This window comes from Nansenia antarctica (assembly GCF_963989245.1).
Source record: "Nansenia antarctica genome assembly, chromosome: 6".
NCBI classification, from domain to species: Eukaryota; Metazoa; Chordata; class Actinopteri; order Argentiniformes; family Microstomatidae; genus Nansenia; species Nansenia antarctica.
Window position 1 is genome coordinate 49,153,762 of NC_137676.1, and position 13,640 is coordinate 49,167,401.

At 41.2% G+C, this 13,640-nt stretch overlaps 1 protein-coding gene across 1 annotated transcript in view; it reads right to left on the minus strand.

Annotated features, from left to right (window-relative positions):
* The window catches only part of lrp1ab (low density lipoprotein receptor-related protein 1Ab), an 89,276-nt gene extending 82,475 nt beyond the window's left edge, over positions 1–6,801 (minus strand). Inside the window, exon 1 of the mRNA XM_080533896.1 lies at positions 6,308–6,801. Coding sequence (XP_080390022.1) covers positions 6,308–6,404 — 97 coding nt within the window. The 5' untranslated portion in view covers positions 6,405–6,801. The remainder of the gene's footprint in view (positions 1–6,307) is intronic.
* Positions 6,802–13,640: the final 6,839 nt, after the last annotated feature.

The window sequence follows — 13,640 nt, forward strand, 5'->3', positions numbered from 1 at the left end:
TTTTGCACTTTTTGTGGTTGAGATGACGTCCCGGAAAGGATGTCATCATGACGTCTTTGTGCTTGCTGGGTACGCTTCGCTTTGGTATAACATTTCGTCATTTCATGTTGATAACTATTAATGGGAACTGTGCCTTCCGAGGTTATTGGAACCACATCTTTAATGTCAACCTAACTGTTCTTTTAAGTATGTTCCTTGGTTGAGTTCCAACAATACATATGTAAATACATATTCCCTCTACTGAGCATGTGCACCTCTACTACTTTGTTATACAGTACAGTTGTACTTGCATTGTACTTGACTTTTGACATACCTGAGCATTACTCTGAATTCTATGGCCCACAAGCTCATCAAAGCAACAGTATTGAGAGAGCGAATCTCACACCAATGCATGCCACATGCATAACCAGTCTCTTATGACTGGCTTCAATGACTGTGAATCTGATAAAAGCAGACAGGTTTGACACATGGCAGCTGTCCATGAAATTGGAATCTTATCACAGCACATCAGCCTCTCTCTTCTGGCCAGGTGTGAACACCGCTGAGGGGCCTTGTGTTCAATCGATTCTCCAGCCAAGCGCAAAACCCAGCTTTGGAACATCTGAGGTGTGAGAGTTGGAGGTGGAACCAAGACTAACACTGGAGGAGCAGCAGCAGTCTAACATCACCAGAGACCAACCAGGTCCAGCTTCACTGTGGCTCAGTGGTTCACCCCAGGCACTGGGTGAAGAGTTCAACATCAGAGATAGAAAAACGAAACAACAGTCACAAAGACAGTATTCACACATTAGTGTTGGGATGTCAGGCAAACATTGCGACCAGTTGAAACATTTCAACAGCTATGTTTACACTTCATTTGAAATGCATGTAAAATAGACCAACAATTCCATGTCTCAAAATTAGGTGTTTGGGTGTATCTTGTGGGTGTGAGTTCCACGTCTCAAAATTAGGTGTTTGGGTGTATCTTGTGGGTGTGAGTTTTGTCTTATCTAACAATCAGAAAATTGGTGGAAAACGTTGCTGGCAGTGACAAATTATGCAACATTTGAAAAAAAGGCTGCAAGAGACACCGGTTTTTATAACCTAAAGCAATCTGAGGCATCTTACACTGCCACATCAACACCCATGGTCCCCATTTTGTTAAATAAACCAATCCGCTCTCTTTGGGTCTTAGGAGCTAAGTAGAGTAAACACTGATGTAGCTAGCAGAAAACACCAATTACTGCACACCCCTGCTATTCACCATCAACAAACCCTCTTTCATCTGTGGCCTTACGCCTTCGTATGTGGAGAACCACACTGAAGACATTTATGTTATTCTGGCTCTTAGCCTCTAGCCTCATTTGGAGCTACAATGCTATACAGGAGGAGGGAGAGAGAAATAGCATCGTTATCCTGTTAATGTCAAGGCTCCTGCTATCATTATTATTTAATAAATAAATAAATAATAATAATATTCTGTTGGTTCAAGCTCAGCTTCTCCAATCAGCATTTGAACAGCACTGTAAGCCTGTATTACTTCAATCTAATTCAGAGGCCAAACTCTTGTGCAAACATGAAGAGGTGCATCTTCATGTAAAAGATCAATTTCCTTCACTATAAATTACATATACAGTGGGGTGCAAAAATGTGGGCACCCCTGGTTTAAATGACTGTTACAATTAATCTCCAAGTGATTGAAAGCAAACCTGAACACTAAATGCTAAAAAGTTAAACATGACACCTTTCTGCACATTTTAAAGCAAGGTTTTTATTTATTTTCATTTTTCAGAGTTTCTAAAGGATAAAAAAGGAAAAGGGCCCTGTGCAAATGTTTGAGAACCCTTTTGGATTATTCTTTGTTACCTTTTGAGAAGATGATTACTAAGGCCCAGACCAAGGTGATTTACTTGTTAGGGCTTCAATGAGTCAGGTGAATTTAATAATTCCAGGGTTGAACTATATATTCTGAAGTAATTCCATGCCTTCTAATGTATCCGACTGCGGTGGCTGTTGTGTCTAGTGTTAAAAACCATGGGTTCCTCTAAACAGTTGTCCAAGGATGTCAGAATCATGATAGTTCACTTCCACCATCAAGGAGAAGGCTACAAAACACTCTTGCAACATTTCAAACTACCCATTTCCACTGTCAGAAACATTATTGAAAAATAAATGGAACAATTGAAGTCAAGGCAAGATCTGGAAGACCAAGAACATTTTCAGATAGAATGGCCCGAGATCTGGTGAGAAATGTTCAGAAGAATCCACGCCTCACTGCAGAGGAGCTGTAAAAAAGAGTAGCAGACACTGGTCTAGTTGTTCACAGGACAACAATACAGCATACCTTAAACAACAAAGACCTACATGGCAGAGTTGCCAGAAAGAAGTCTTTCCTACGACCTCAACACAAAATTAAGCGTCTGAAGTATGCTAAAGAAAACCTTGAGAAACCTGAAGCCTATTGGAACAATGTGCTCTGGACTGACATTTATTTTTATTTATTTTTGTACTTAGGGTGAAGCATTTGTAGAGAAGAACACCTTGCCAACTGTTAAGCATGTAGGTGGATCCATTATGCTTTGGGGTTGTGTAGCAGCTGCGGGCAGAGGCAATATTGTGTGGGTGGAAGGAAGAATGGATTCCACCAAATATCAAGACATTCTAGAGGCTAATGTTCCTGTCCAGAAACTGAAGTTGAAGAGAGGTTGGGTATTCCAGCAAGACAATGACCCGAAGCATACTTCAAAATCAACCATGAAGTACCTCCAGGAAAGACAGATGAAGGTTTTGGAATGGCCATCACAGTCCCCAGACTTGAATATTATTGAAAATCTGTAGAGAGATCTCAAACATGCCGTGCATGCAAGAAGGCCAAAGAATATTTCTGGGCTAGAGGTGTTCTGCCCAGAAAAAATGGGGAGAATTTCCAAAAACAAGAATTGAACTTGTTGAACTTGTTAGCTGGCTTAGCTGACTACAGGAAGCATTTGCAAACTGTTATAGTTGCCCGAGGAGGAGTTACAAAGCACTAGCTGACAGAGTTCCCAAACTTTTGCACCAGGCCTTTTTCCTTGTTTTATTATTTTGAAACAAAAAATAATCTTGCTTTAAAATGTGATGAAATGTGTCATGCTTAACCTTGTACCATTTAGAGGTTAGGTTTGCTTCTTTTCACTTCGATATACATTTTAAAAGGAATTTTGACTAGAGGTGCCCACATTTTTGCACCTCATTGTACTATGTTTTTTCCCCATAACTGGGAAAATGATGGGACTTTGTGTGCGTTTGTGTTTGGTGATAATTCTGAGGAGAGGCCAACGGCCCATTAAAAATGCAGGCAAACAGCGTCTAGGCTCCTGTGGAATTCACCCTCTTCACCTTGTGACCCACATCTCCACATCTGACCCATAGAAGTCAGCTCAGCCTTATGTTTGTGATCATTTAAGTTTGTCTGCTCTGTGTCACAGGAAAATAAAAATGTACTTGAAAGTTAAGCAGACAAGTTATGGATAGAATTGAGGCATAAATATGGATATTTTCCAGTAAGTTCTGGGGTTTTATTATGAGTGGGGGTTAAATTATCCTGAACCTTGCTAAGGGGACACTTATGCTAGATATACTGTACTAAGTTGTGAATCATGACATGTTGGAAGAACAATGTGTCATGTAACATGCAACATTTATTCCACATAGCAGCATTAACTGATCAACAGGTCACCCATGTGTTTGGATTTACATCTGTAGGAGGATCATCATCAAAGATCAACAGAGCTATGCGGTATCCAAAGAGCGCTGTTTGAATGTGCAACTAAACATAAATAAACCATCTACGAAGGACAGCCATGGAACAGAAGATGGTCCTTTGACCCTGGTCTCTCCAATCCCTGATTCATGCTGTGGCCCAGTGGTCTCTGGACAAATCCATGTGTTTCAGCTCAAGTGGCTGACCCTGGCCTCTATCATCCATTCTCTCATCCCCTCCTCCCCTTCTTTCGCCTTGGCTCTGCCACTAGCAGCTGTGCCATTGGGTCATAATGCTTACATGACATCAGATTCTGCCTGGTATTGTCCTTAAACGTCCCATCACTGGTCATATATAATGTTACCCACATGTCATTGGGAGTGTCTCCAGAACTGATTCCTGGTACAGTTTGTTTTGTTTCCCCCCTCTGGTGAGGAGTCTGTTCCTCCCCCACAGTCACATCCATGCTGGAATAATGGTCTTCCTCTGTCCAGATGTTCCATGAACATGGAGTCAGGAAGAGTAGGCCTCCGCTCACTCGCTGACTCCTTTAACCTCAGTTTTGCTTTTAGACAGAGCACATCTAATGTGGAGTAGCCTGCTGGTACTTACCTCAAGGACTTCCAACACCGGAAATGACAGAACCAAAGAGATAAAAAGATTTTTACAAAATATATGTTTAAGAGCTTCAGTGATGAAAGAGGGTATTATTCCATTGAGGCTCTGTGTATGAAGATGAATAAGAAACTAATTATAATCTCAGTTTTGTGGTCCAGATAAAATTAAACACAAGAGATATCCTTAGTCTACGTTTCAATAAAATGTATATATTGCATTATTTATATCTATTGAGCAATTTAAAAACGTGCCTTCGAAAGCCTTTGAAACCCCCAAAAAAATTATGCACGTCACAGAAAAGTATTTGGGGTATTTTTTACAAAGGCGTTCAGTGGGTTGAATGGTAAAAGAGTGCATTTTATCAGTCTTATGCTGGCTTACGCTAAGTACTAGTGAGATGAAGTTCTATAATGCCATAATTTTGTATGGCCTGCATATCCAATGTTTGTCATATCATATAGGCTACGAACGCCAAATAAATTCCACTTAGTGTATCCAAGTTAACTTTGCAAGAGATTATGTGTGAAACTGCTGTTCCGTTTGACACTATATTGCCATGATGTTTCCAGGCATTCGAAAATAGTGCACTAGTAGTTCACTCAACAGGCCAGGGGTGCACGTTCTGCAAGTACATCATGTGCATGGCCACATTGTAGCACGACAAATAATTGTTGCAAGAATGTATTCATGTAGCCGTGATGGAATAAAGCCAATGACGTATCCCCATGCAGGCCTGACAGACGCATGATGAGGTTAAGAGGGCAATTGGAACAATTATGTAATAATCCAGTTCACTATCAGTAGCCTACTTGACTGTCATCCGGAACAGTATTGTATATGCCCTGTTGTGACAGGCTAAATGTGTAGTTTTCGGAGCGAACCGCTTGTGCAGGTTGGGACAAGACGCGACAATAGCCTGCCGTTCTACTGGAACACCCACAACATAACTGTTTCATAGCAGGCAGCTCACAACAAACATGAAAGAGGATATCTCGGCAATAAGGATTCATCCGTTTGATCTGAAACCCGCGAACAGAATCACTGCTAGAACGCGAGATTTCATTTGGACGCGTGCTTCACATCAGGCTACAATAACAGAAATTCGCTTCTTCCGAAACCCAATCAATATTGGTTAAATAAAGCTAACATAAGCAATTATTTTAAAGTAGGCTAAAGCACTCTATTGAATGAGATAAGAGTGGCGACATCGTTGAAAGAATTGTAGGCATGTTGATCGAGTGAGTGGGAAAGAAAATGTTATGTATGCCTATCTACAATGGAGGTAGCATACAGGCCTTAGTGTTATAATATTGCATCAGTGTAGCCTACACCTTTTGTAGTCTATACCTGTCGAATATTCAATATAGGCATGAGTCTACAAACTGTGGCAACATTTCACGACTATCTTTCAAACTGATCAGATCGAATGTACTGTCATGTCAAGAAGAAAGCATATTGTGAAATGGTACACAATAGTTGAGGTACAATGAACACTGTCGCTTTCAATTACATTGAATCTACACATAGAGATCAGATATTCTCTCAGCAATAAGACAACACATTTCACAACACAAATTCATCTTGGATTTGTCAGAGGCAATGACAATTCTTTTTGCAATGTAGGCTTCACATGTGGCGAAATGAAGCCTGCAGGTGGTTACAAAATTGGCAAATGACATAATAAGGTCGATAAATAAAAATATTAAGAACGCTGGTTGTGTTACAAAACATGGCATTTTATTAGCTATAATATTGCTCAAATCTAATCGATGTGTCCATCCCAGTCGGCTGATTAGTCCGACAGCCAATAGGCTAGGCTTTAGGTGCTATAGACATTTATACATTTTTGCTCGAACAACAGCTTGTGAATGTATATTGAACCTCCACGCATAAGGCTATATTGCAAAACAGAAAAGAAAAGTGGACTTGCAGTTTCACAAAGCAGCCTAAAACACGAATGTCACTTACCATCAATAGCTCCTGCGGGAGATATTGTCTCCAAACTGAGGACAAATCCCACGAAGAACAGCCTCATTGCCAACACCTTTGCAATGACCGATGCCATTGCTATTATAAAAGATCAGAGAAAAAGTTGGCTAAAATTATAAAAACCAACGAAGGTATTCAAACACCTCATCCGAACCCCCTCAATGGTCCGGGCGGTGCGATTGTCCGTTCTTTGCGCCCTCAATCACCCACTGCGAGTAGCAACGGTAGCTTTGCAGGCAAATGGTATATATGGATAAAAAGAAATATGCAATAACAGAAAGAGGCTTACTACAGCCTGCCGAGGCTATAGGCTGTGCTGCTGCACAATCATGTATGCTATATTTCTTAATGACTATCAGCATGCCAACATGATCACACACTATTTTTCTAATAAGAATCTATTGCGATCACACAGTACGCTATAGACTTCACCATTCCCTGACCATGTTAAACTAGCTCCTGAGTTGACGGCTGTGTTGAAAATATTCCATGCCTAGAGACTAAAAAAAATAAAAAACGAAATGCGCCTTTTCCTTGGGAGCTCCACTGCCTCTGTTGCTGGTGGTTACAAATTGAGTGGATGGTGAATCTGGAGCTCCAACACTGTAGACCAGTGTATGACGTCAGCAGTTCAATTCCTAAAAAAAAATGGGAAAACTACGCGGCAAGCCTCCCGTGCGCACGCGCCAACACTCCTTTTCGCCTATCTCCAGCTCTTTTCAGCAATGAAACTGGTGCTCCTTTACCAGCCATGTTGGCTCAAGGTTAGTTGTTTGCCGAGTTCAAATTGATGGCGATATAACTGCACCCTATGAGTTCTTCTCGAAAACAAACGAACACCTTCAAATCTACCATGCAGGCCTATTCAAAATAGTAATCAATAGACGAGTCCAGATTTTTTTTTTTTTAAGATATTCTTGGCCTGAAATGCTCGCACATGAAGAGAACTTCATTACTCCTAAATACTTTAAAAATAATGTCACATTGTCTTACTAAACAAAACTTCATTGTAAATCATATGAAAACGTTTTGTTTTGTGTGCACACAATAATGTTCTGAGAATAATGTGCACTGTGGGTAATTATTCAAATCCTTTTAACATGACGATGATACCTCACAGACAGAACATGTTCTGTTGTTGCCTCTAACTTCTAAATGTGTTATTGAGAAGTCCAATGTCATCATACTACACTCACTATACAAAAGATGGAATATTGTCAACCCACTCCACTGCATTTCTCATGAGAGAATACCCTCTATTGGTAGATAAAAGACATTGCATACAATTATAACACGAGGAACCTAGTACTAAACCCAACCGACCGACAGGGGGGCAGATGATCATTTCCATACAAACATAAGTGTGTTGAATATGATGATGATCGACTGATTCATGCATGGAATGTGCACACATTTTTACATTTGCGAAACGTAGTTGTGTTACTACTTCTTAGCAGCAAATGTGGTGCACCATTGCTTTGAGGAATGACATGAAATACATAATCAAAAAAGTACCCTGACTAATGCACTACTTAGGGAATTCACTTTGAAATCTGACGTTTATACAACATTAACCAAAACAGTTATGATACAGATTCCTATCCTTCCTAATGTGAACTCATAAAACTATTTTTTTTTAAACGGATTCTTTTTATTTTGTATGGCTCCAGCATTAGCAGAGATGTGTGTCCATCTGGAGTAGTGAGACAATGACACTGTCTGTCTATATCCCTTTCTGAGAGATCTGAAGCTTGCTAAAACAACCAGTCATAGCGGAAATAGATTGTGGGATTTATGGGGCCCAGTATGTCTGTGGTCACAACTGAACACCCTCCCTATGTCCATGATAATCCATTATCATGGACTTAAAAAACATAGGAAAGGATTTTTCTTGGTTTCCAAGGTCTAGGGCGAGAGAGGAAGTCTGTATCCCTCTGGAGTCCAAACAAAGAGGCTGTCTATATCCCACTCTGAGAGACTTTTAAGGTTTGCTCATACTGTAAGAAATAAGCAGCCGTTACAAATATAGACTGGAGGGATTTTGAGGGAATCTGTACTCTGGGTTCACCTTATTCTATTTTAGTCTTACTGAGCCCGTCATTCACCATTGATATCAATTAGGAAAGTAAAGAGTACTCTGTTAGAGTAGCAGAGGGAATTACAGGTCACCAACAAGACCAGTACATCTTAAGGCCTCTTACATAAGATAGATGACATTGAAGACATGGTTTTACTTAAAAATGTAATGTTCATATTCATGTTTATCAAGTGTATGTTTAAAATTGGGTTTTCTGCCACAATGTACTGTATAAGCCGAATGTGAAGTATGATCTTTCAATAAATTGGTACATTGTACTGTATGTTGTTGAGGAATGGAATTATGCTATTTGCCTCATTCGCAATAGATCACTTACTTAATTAATTTATGTTATAATCTGAAAACACCAGCATGCAGTACATAGTAGTTCAACATCAGAGAATCCCTAGACCTTCCAGACCTGCAGGGGGCACTGAACACTTACCCTTGTGTAAATTGTAAATAGTAGCAACGTCAACCTTAATGGTTTACATTTGGGCAATTTTTGACTCTTTGAGTACAGAAATGAAATGTCAAGTACAGCCAAGTCCCATAGGAGGAACAAGCAAGTGAGCACTTAGCATTCTCCAATCTATTGTTATTATTCCCATGCAGATAGCATCAGGTGATGAGTACCAGTGTATCCCTCAAAATACGTCACCATCAAAGGCTCAAAGGCCTGTATTGCCGTACTACAACCTATAGATGTTTGTGGAGAACCGGACACAGAATGGTAGAATGTGAAGTGTGTGGAGAATTTGGAAAGAACAGGGCTGATGTTTCTGGGTATCCTTTTATCCCAGCACAGTGTCCCTTCATTCTTTAGCCCTAAGCTGAAAATAAACATGGCTATGTTTATGTGGGGTATAATGAAGTAGTTTAAGCTATATGACATACTGGTTATTGTAATTATGCCCAGACCCAGTGTCAATTTTATTTCACCAGAGGAAGGGGGTTCAGTGTTGGCATCCTGGTGGAGACAGAGGGCAGCGTGTTGTGTGGGAGACAGTTTGAGAGAGTGCCAGCGTCAACAATCCCAGACCACATGTTTTCCCAGGGCAGAAGGCCTGGCCCCTTTCCAGGCACATCTGCACACAATCCCCCATGCTTTAGTGACCCAGAGGGGGGGTAGTGGGTATTTTCCCAGACTGAGAACCTGCTGCCTGACAGACAACCTCAAACAGCCTACAGTAAATGACAAGAGTGGAGGCTGCTGGTGGAACAACTAGAAAGACAACAACATGAGTGGAAGTACATGTCTCTGAGAGCAGAGGAGGTGAATGAAGATAACAACTGTACTGACCTAAGGTTGGAGGTATTTATTTGTCTGGGGCACATTGTGGGTACAGTGTGTAAGGCCAAGTCAACTGCTCAGCTAAATGAAATGTAGATATACCACATAAGACCTATTGAATATTGGTTTACCACACCAGTGGGAGTGTGTATGTGGTAAAATAAAATGGTAAATGGACTGACTTATATAGTGCCTTATTCCAAAGCGCTTTATAATGGCCTCTCATTCTCCCATTTACACACACATTCACACACCAATGGCAGGAAGCTACTATGCAAGGTGCCGGCCCACTCATTGGGAGCAATTTGGGGTTCAAGTGTCTTGCCCAAGGACACTTCGACATGTGGCCATTGTGGCCTTGCGATTACCTCCTGCGCCACAGCAGTTCACCACTCTCTCCTGAGGCGGGGATCGAACTAGCAACCTTCTGATTGCTAGCCAGCTGCTTTAACCTCTGCACCAGACACACCGCTGTGTGTGTGTGTGTGTGTGTGTGTGTGCGCATGTGTGTGTGTGTCTGCAGGCATGCCTGTGTACATGTTTGCGTGGACCAAGGCTAAGCACCAGTTGGCCAGCTGGGGATCGAACTAGCAACCTTCTGATTGCTAGCCAGCTGCTTTAACCTCTGCACCAGACACACCGCTGTGTGTGTGTGTGTGTGTGTGTGTGTGTGTGTGTGTGTGTGTGCGTGCGTGTGCGTGTGTGCGTGTGTGTGTGCGTGCGTGTGCGCATGTGTGTGTGTGTCTGCAGGCATGCCTGTGTACATGTTTGCGTGGACCAAGGCTAAGCACCAGTTGGCCAGCTGAATCGCGTCACCTCAATGGAACTGTGTACAGTCTGCTTGACCAACATTACCCAACCGAGCCCTCAGCCTTGAAAATGGATTGTTGCATAAACCAAGCCTAAAAGCTCTCTCATCTGTGCTCTGCATCAGCTAGTGTTCTTCATCTATGTTTGCATAACTCAAAAGCAAGATACAAGACTGTATACGCCTATACACAAAGCTTTGGCCGCTGATTCATTGAAGCTATGTACCTGTTTTAAAAGCCTGTCTCTAAGAAAATGTATTTGATGCATGCAATCGTGAGTCGGTTTCTCTGTGTTATATCCATCTATGTACAGTATGTCATCTCCTCAGCCACATACTCTACTGACTGTCTTACAGGTAGCTTGTAAAGGGAGTTTCTGTGCATGTTTTCACACAGACGTAATTACTGTGGACACCTGAGGAATGCAGAGTGTGCAGCAGCAACAAGCATTCTCCCTACCCCCTATACTCCCCCCCCCCCCTCCCCCGACCCCTCCCCTGTGAGGCTCAGAGTTCACTATGACTCTTTCGAAGGATTCATAGATTACCTAGACATGGACAACATACCTATAACAATGCTATAACTTTGGCACAAGGCAGAATGGAAATAATTTCTGTTTGGGACATTATTAATATCAATATCCTGACAATATTCCTGTATTTTGAGTTTCACCCTGTGCACACACAAGCACGCATGCAAACACACACACACACACACACACACACACACACACACTGTAGGTTCCTTTCCTGAACACTTTCCTGTTGCTGAGGAGAGGGACTCACACAAATCACAGTGTGGGCTGTTGGCTGGGTCTGACGCAGTCTGAGTCACTCTCCAAACTGTCCTTGAGCAGAGTGTAACTCACGCCCCATCTGGCTGGGGTTGAACATTAACACTGTCATATTCTACATATCACTGAACAGATTTACAGTAAAGCTAATGAGTCTGGGACATAATGTACAAAGGTAGGCCTCACAATCGACTGTTACACTGATGTAGACTAAAACTGGGAGACAAGAGGACAACTGGGAATTATAATTGTGTTATCATTGAAATAAAACAGTATTCTCTCATCATACAGTGCATGTATTATCAATGCACATGTGTAATCTAAGCATGTTGCATTAGTTACAGCTAAATGCAATTGGTAGTCACACCATCCTAGCTACAGCTATGCTTTTCCTCTCTCTGGTGAGAGACGGTAATGATGAAATCTGAATGAAATCCCAAGTGCATGCAGTGGGGTGCAAAGATCTGGGCACCCCTAGTCAAAATGCCTTTTACAAATAATGTATAAATGTACAAATAAAGTGAAAAGAAGCATACCTAACCTCTAAATGGTATAAAGTTAAACATGACACATTTCATCTCATTTTAAAGCAAGATTCATTTTTATTTTTTTACTTTTTACAGTTTCAAAATAATAAAACAAGGAAAAAGACCAAAGGACAAAAGTTTGGGAAAGTTTGGGAACCCTGTCAGCTAGTACTTTGTAACTCCTCCTCGGGCAACTATAACAGCTTGCAAACGCTTCCTGTAGCCAGCTAAGAGTCTTTCAATTCTTGTTTTTGGAATTTGTCCCCATTCTTCCTGGCAGAACATCACCTCTAACACCTCAGAAATATTCTTCGGCCTTCTTGCATGCATGGCATGTTTAAGATCTCTCTACAGATTTTCAATAATATTCAATTCTGGGGACTGTGATGGCCATTCCAAAACCTTTCCTGGAGGTACTTCATGGTTGATTTTGAAGTATGGTTCGGGTCATTGTCTTGCTGGAATACCCAACCTCTCTTCAACTTATATTTCTGGACTGACCTTCGAACATTAGCCCTAGAATGTCTTGATATTTAGTGGAATCCATTCTTCCTTCCATCCGCACAATATTGCCTGTGCCCCCAGCTGCTACACAACCCCAAAGCATAATGGATCCACCTCCATGCTTAACAGTTGGCAAGATGTTCTTCTCTACAAATGCTTCACCCTTTTTTCTCCAAACATACCTTCTTTGGTTGTGGCCAAAAAGTTCAATTTTGGTTTCGTCAGTCCAAAGCACATTGTTCTAATAGGCTTCAGGTTTCTCAAGGTTTTCTTTTGCGTACTTCAGACGCTTAATTTTGTGTTGAGGTTGTAGGAAAGGTTTCTTTCTGGCAACTCTTGTACTCATGTAGGTCTTTGTTGTTTAAGGTACACTGTATTGTTGTCCTGTGAACAACTAGACAGGTGTCTGCTACTCTTTTTTACAGCTTTTCTGCAGTGATGTGTGGGTTCTTCTGAACATTTCTCACCAGATCTCGGGCCATTCTATCTGAACATTTTCTTGGTCTTCCAGATCTTGCATTGACTTCAATTGTTCCACTTATTTTCCATTTCCAGTGGAAATGGGTAGTTTGAAAGGTTGCAAAACTTTTTTGTAGCCTTCTCCTTGATGGTGGAAGTGAACTATCATGATTCTGACATACTTGGACAACTGTTTAGAGGAACCCACGGTTTTTAACACCAGACACAGCCACTGCAATCGGATACTTTAGAAGGCTTGGAGTTACTTCAGAATATATAGTTCAACCCTGGAATTATATTCACCTGACTCATTGAAGCCCTAACAAGTAAATCACCTTGGTCTGGGCCTTAGTAATCATCTTCTCAAAAGGTAACAAAGAATAATCCAAAAGGGTTCCCAAACTTTTGCACAGGAGCCTTTTCCTTTTTTATCATTTAAAAACTCAGAAAAATGAGAAAAAAACAACCTTGCTTTAAATTTTTGAGAAAGTTGTCATGTTTAACTTTTTAGCATTTAGTGTTCAGGTTTGCTTTCAATCACAAATTGGAGATAAATTGTAACAGACATTTAAACCAGGTGTGCCCAAATGTTTGCACCCCACTGTATATCAATGTGAGGGAAGCTTATTTTGTAGTTGACTTTTCAATGAGTTTTCACCTGTCCTTTGACACCTGTCCTTGAGTATGCAAATGTGGTGAGTGTCAGAAAGAACAGAGGCATTTTATTCATACAGTAACAATGTGTGATTGAGTGAACACTTGCACTCACACGTTCTGCACACTTGAGAGTAATCAGTGTAGTCACAACAAGACAAGGCAGAGGGTCGAGGGATTTTGTTGCCAAGCGAC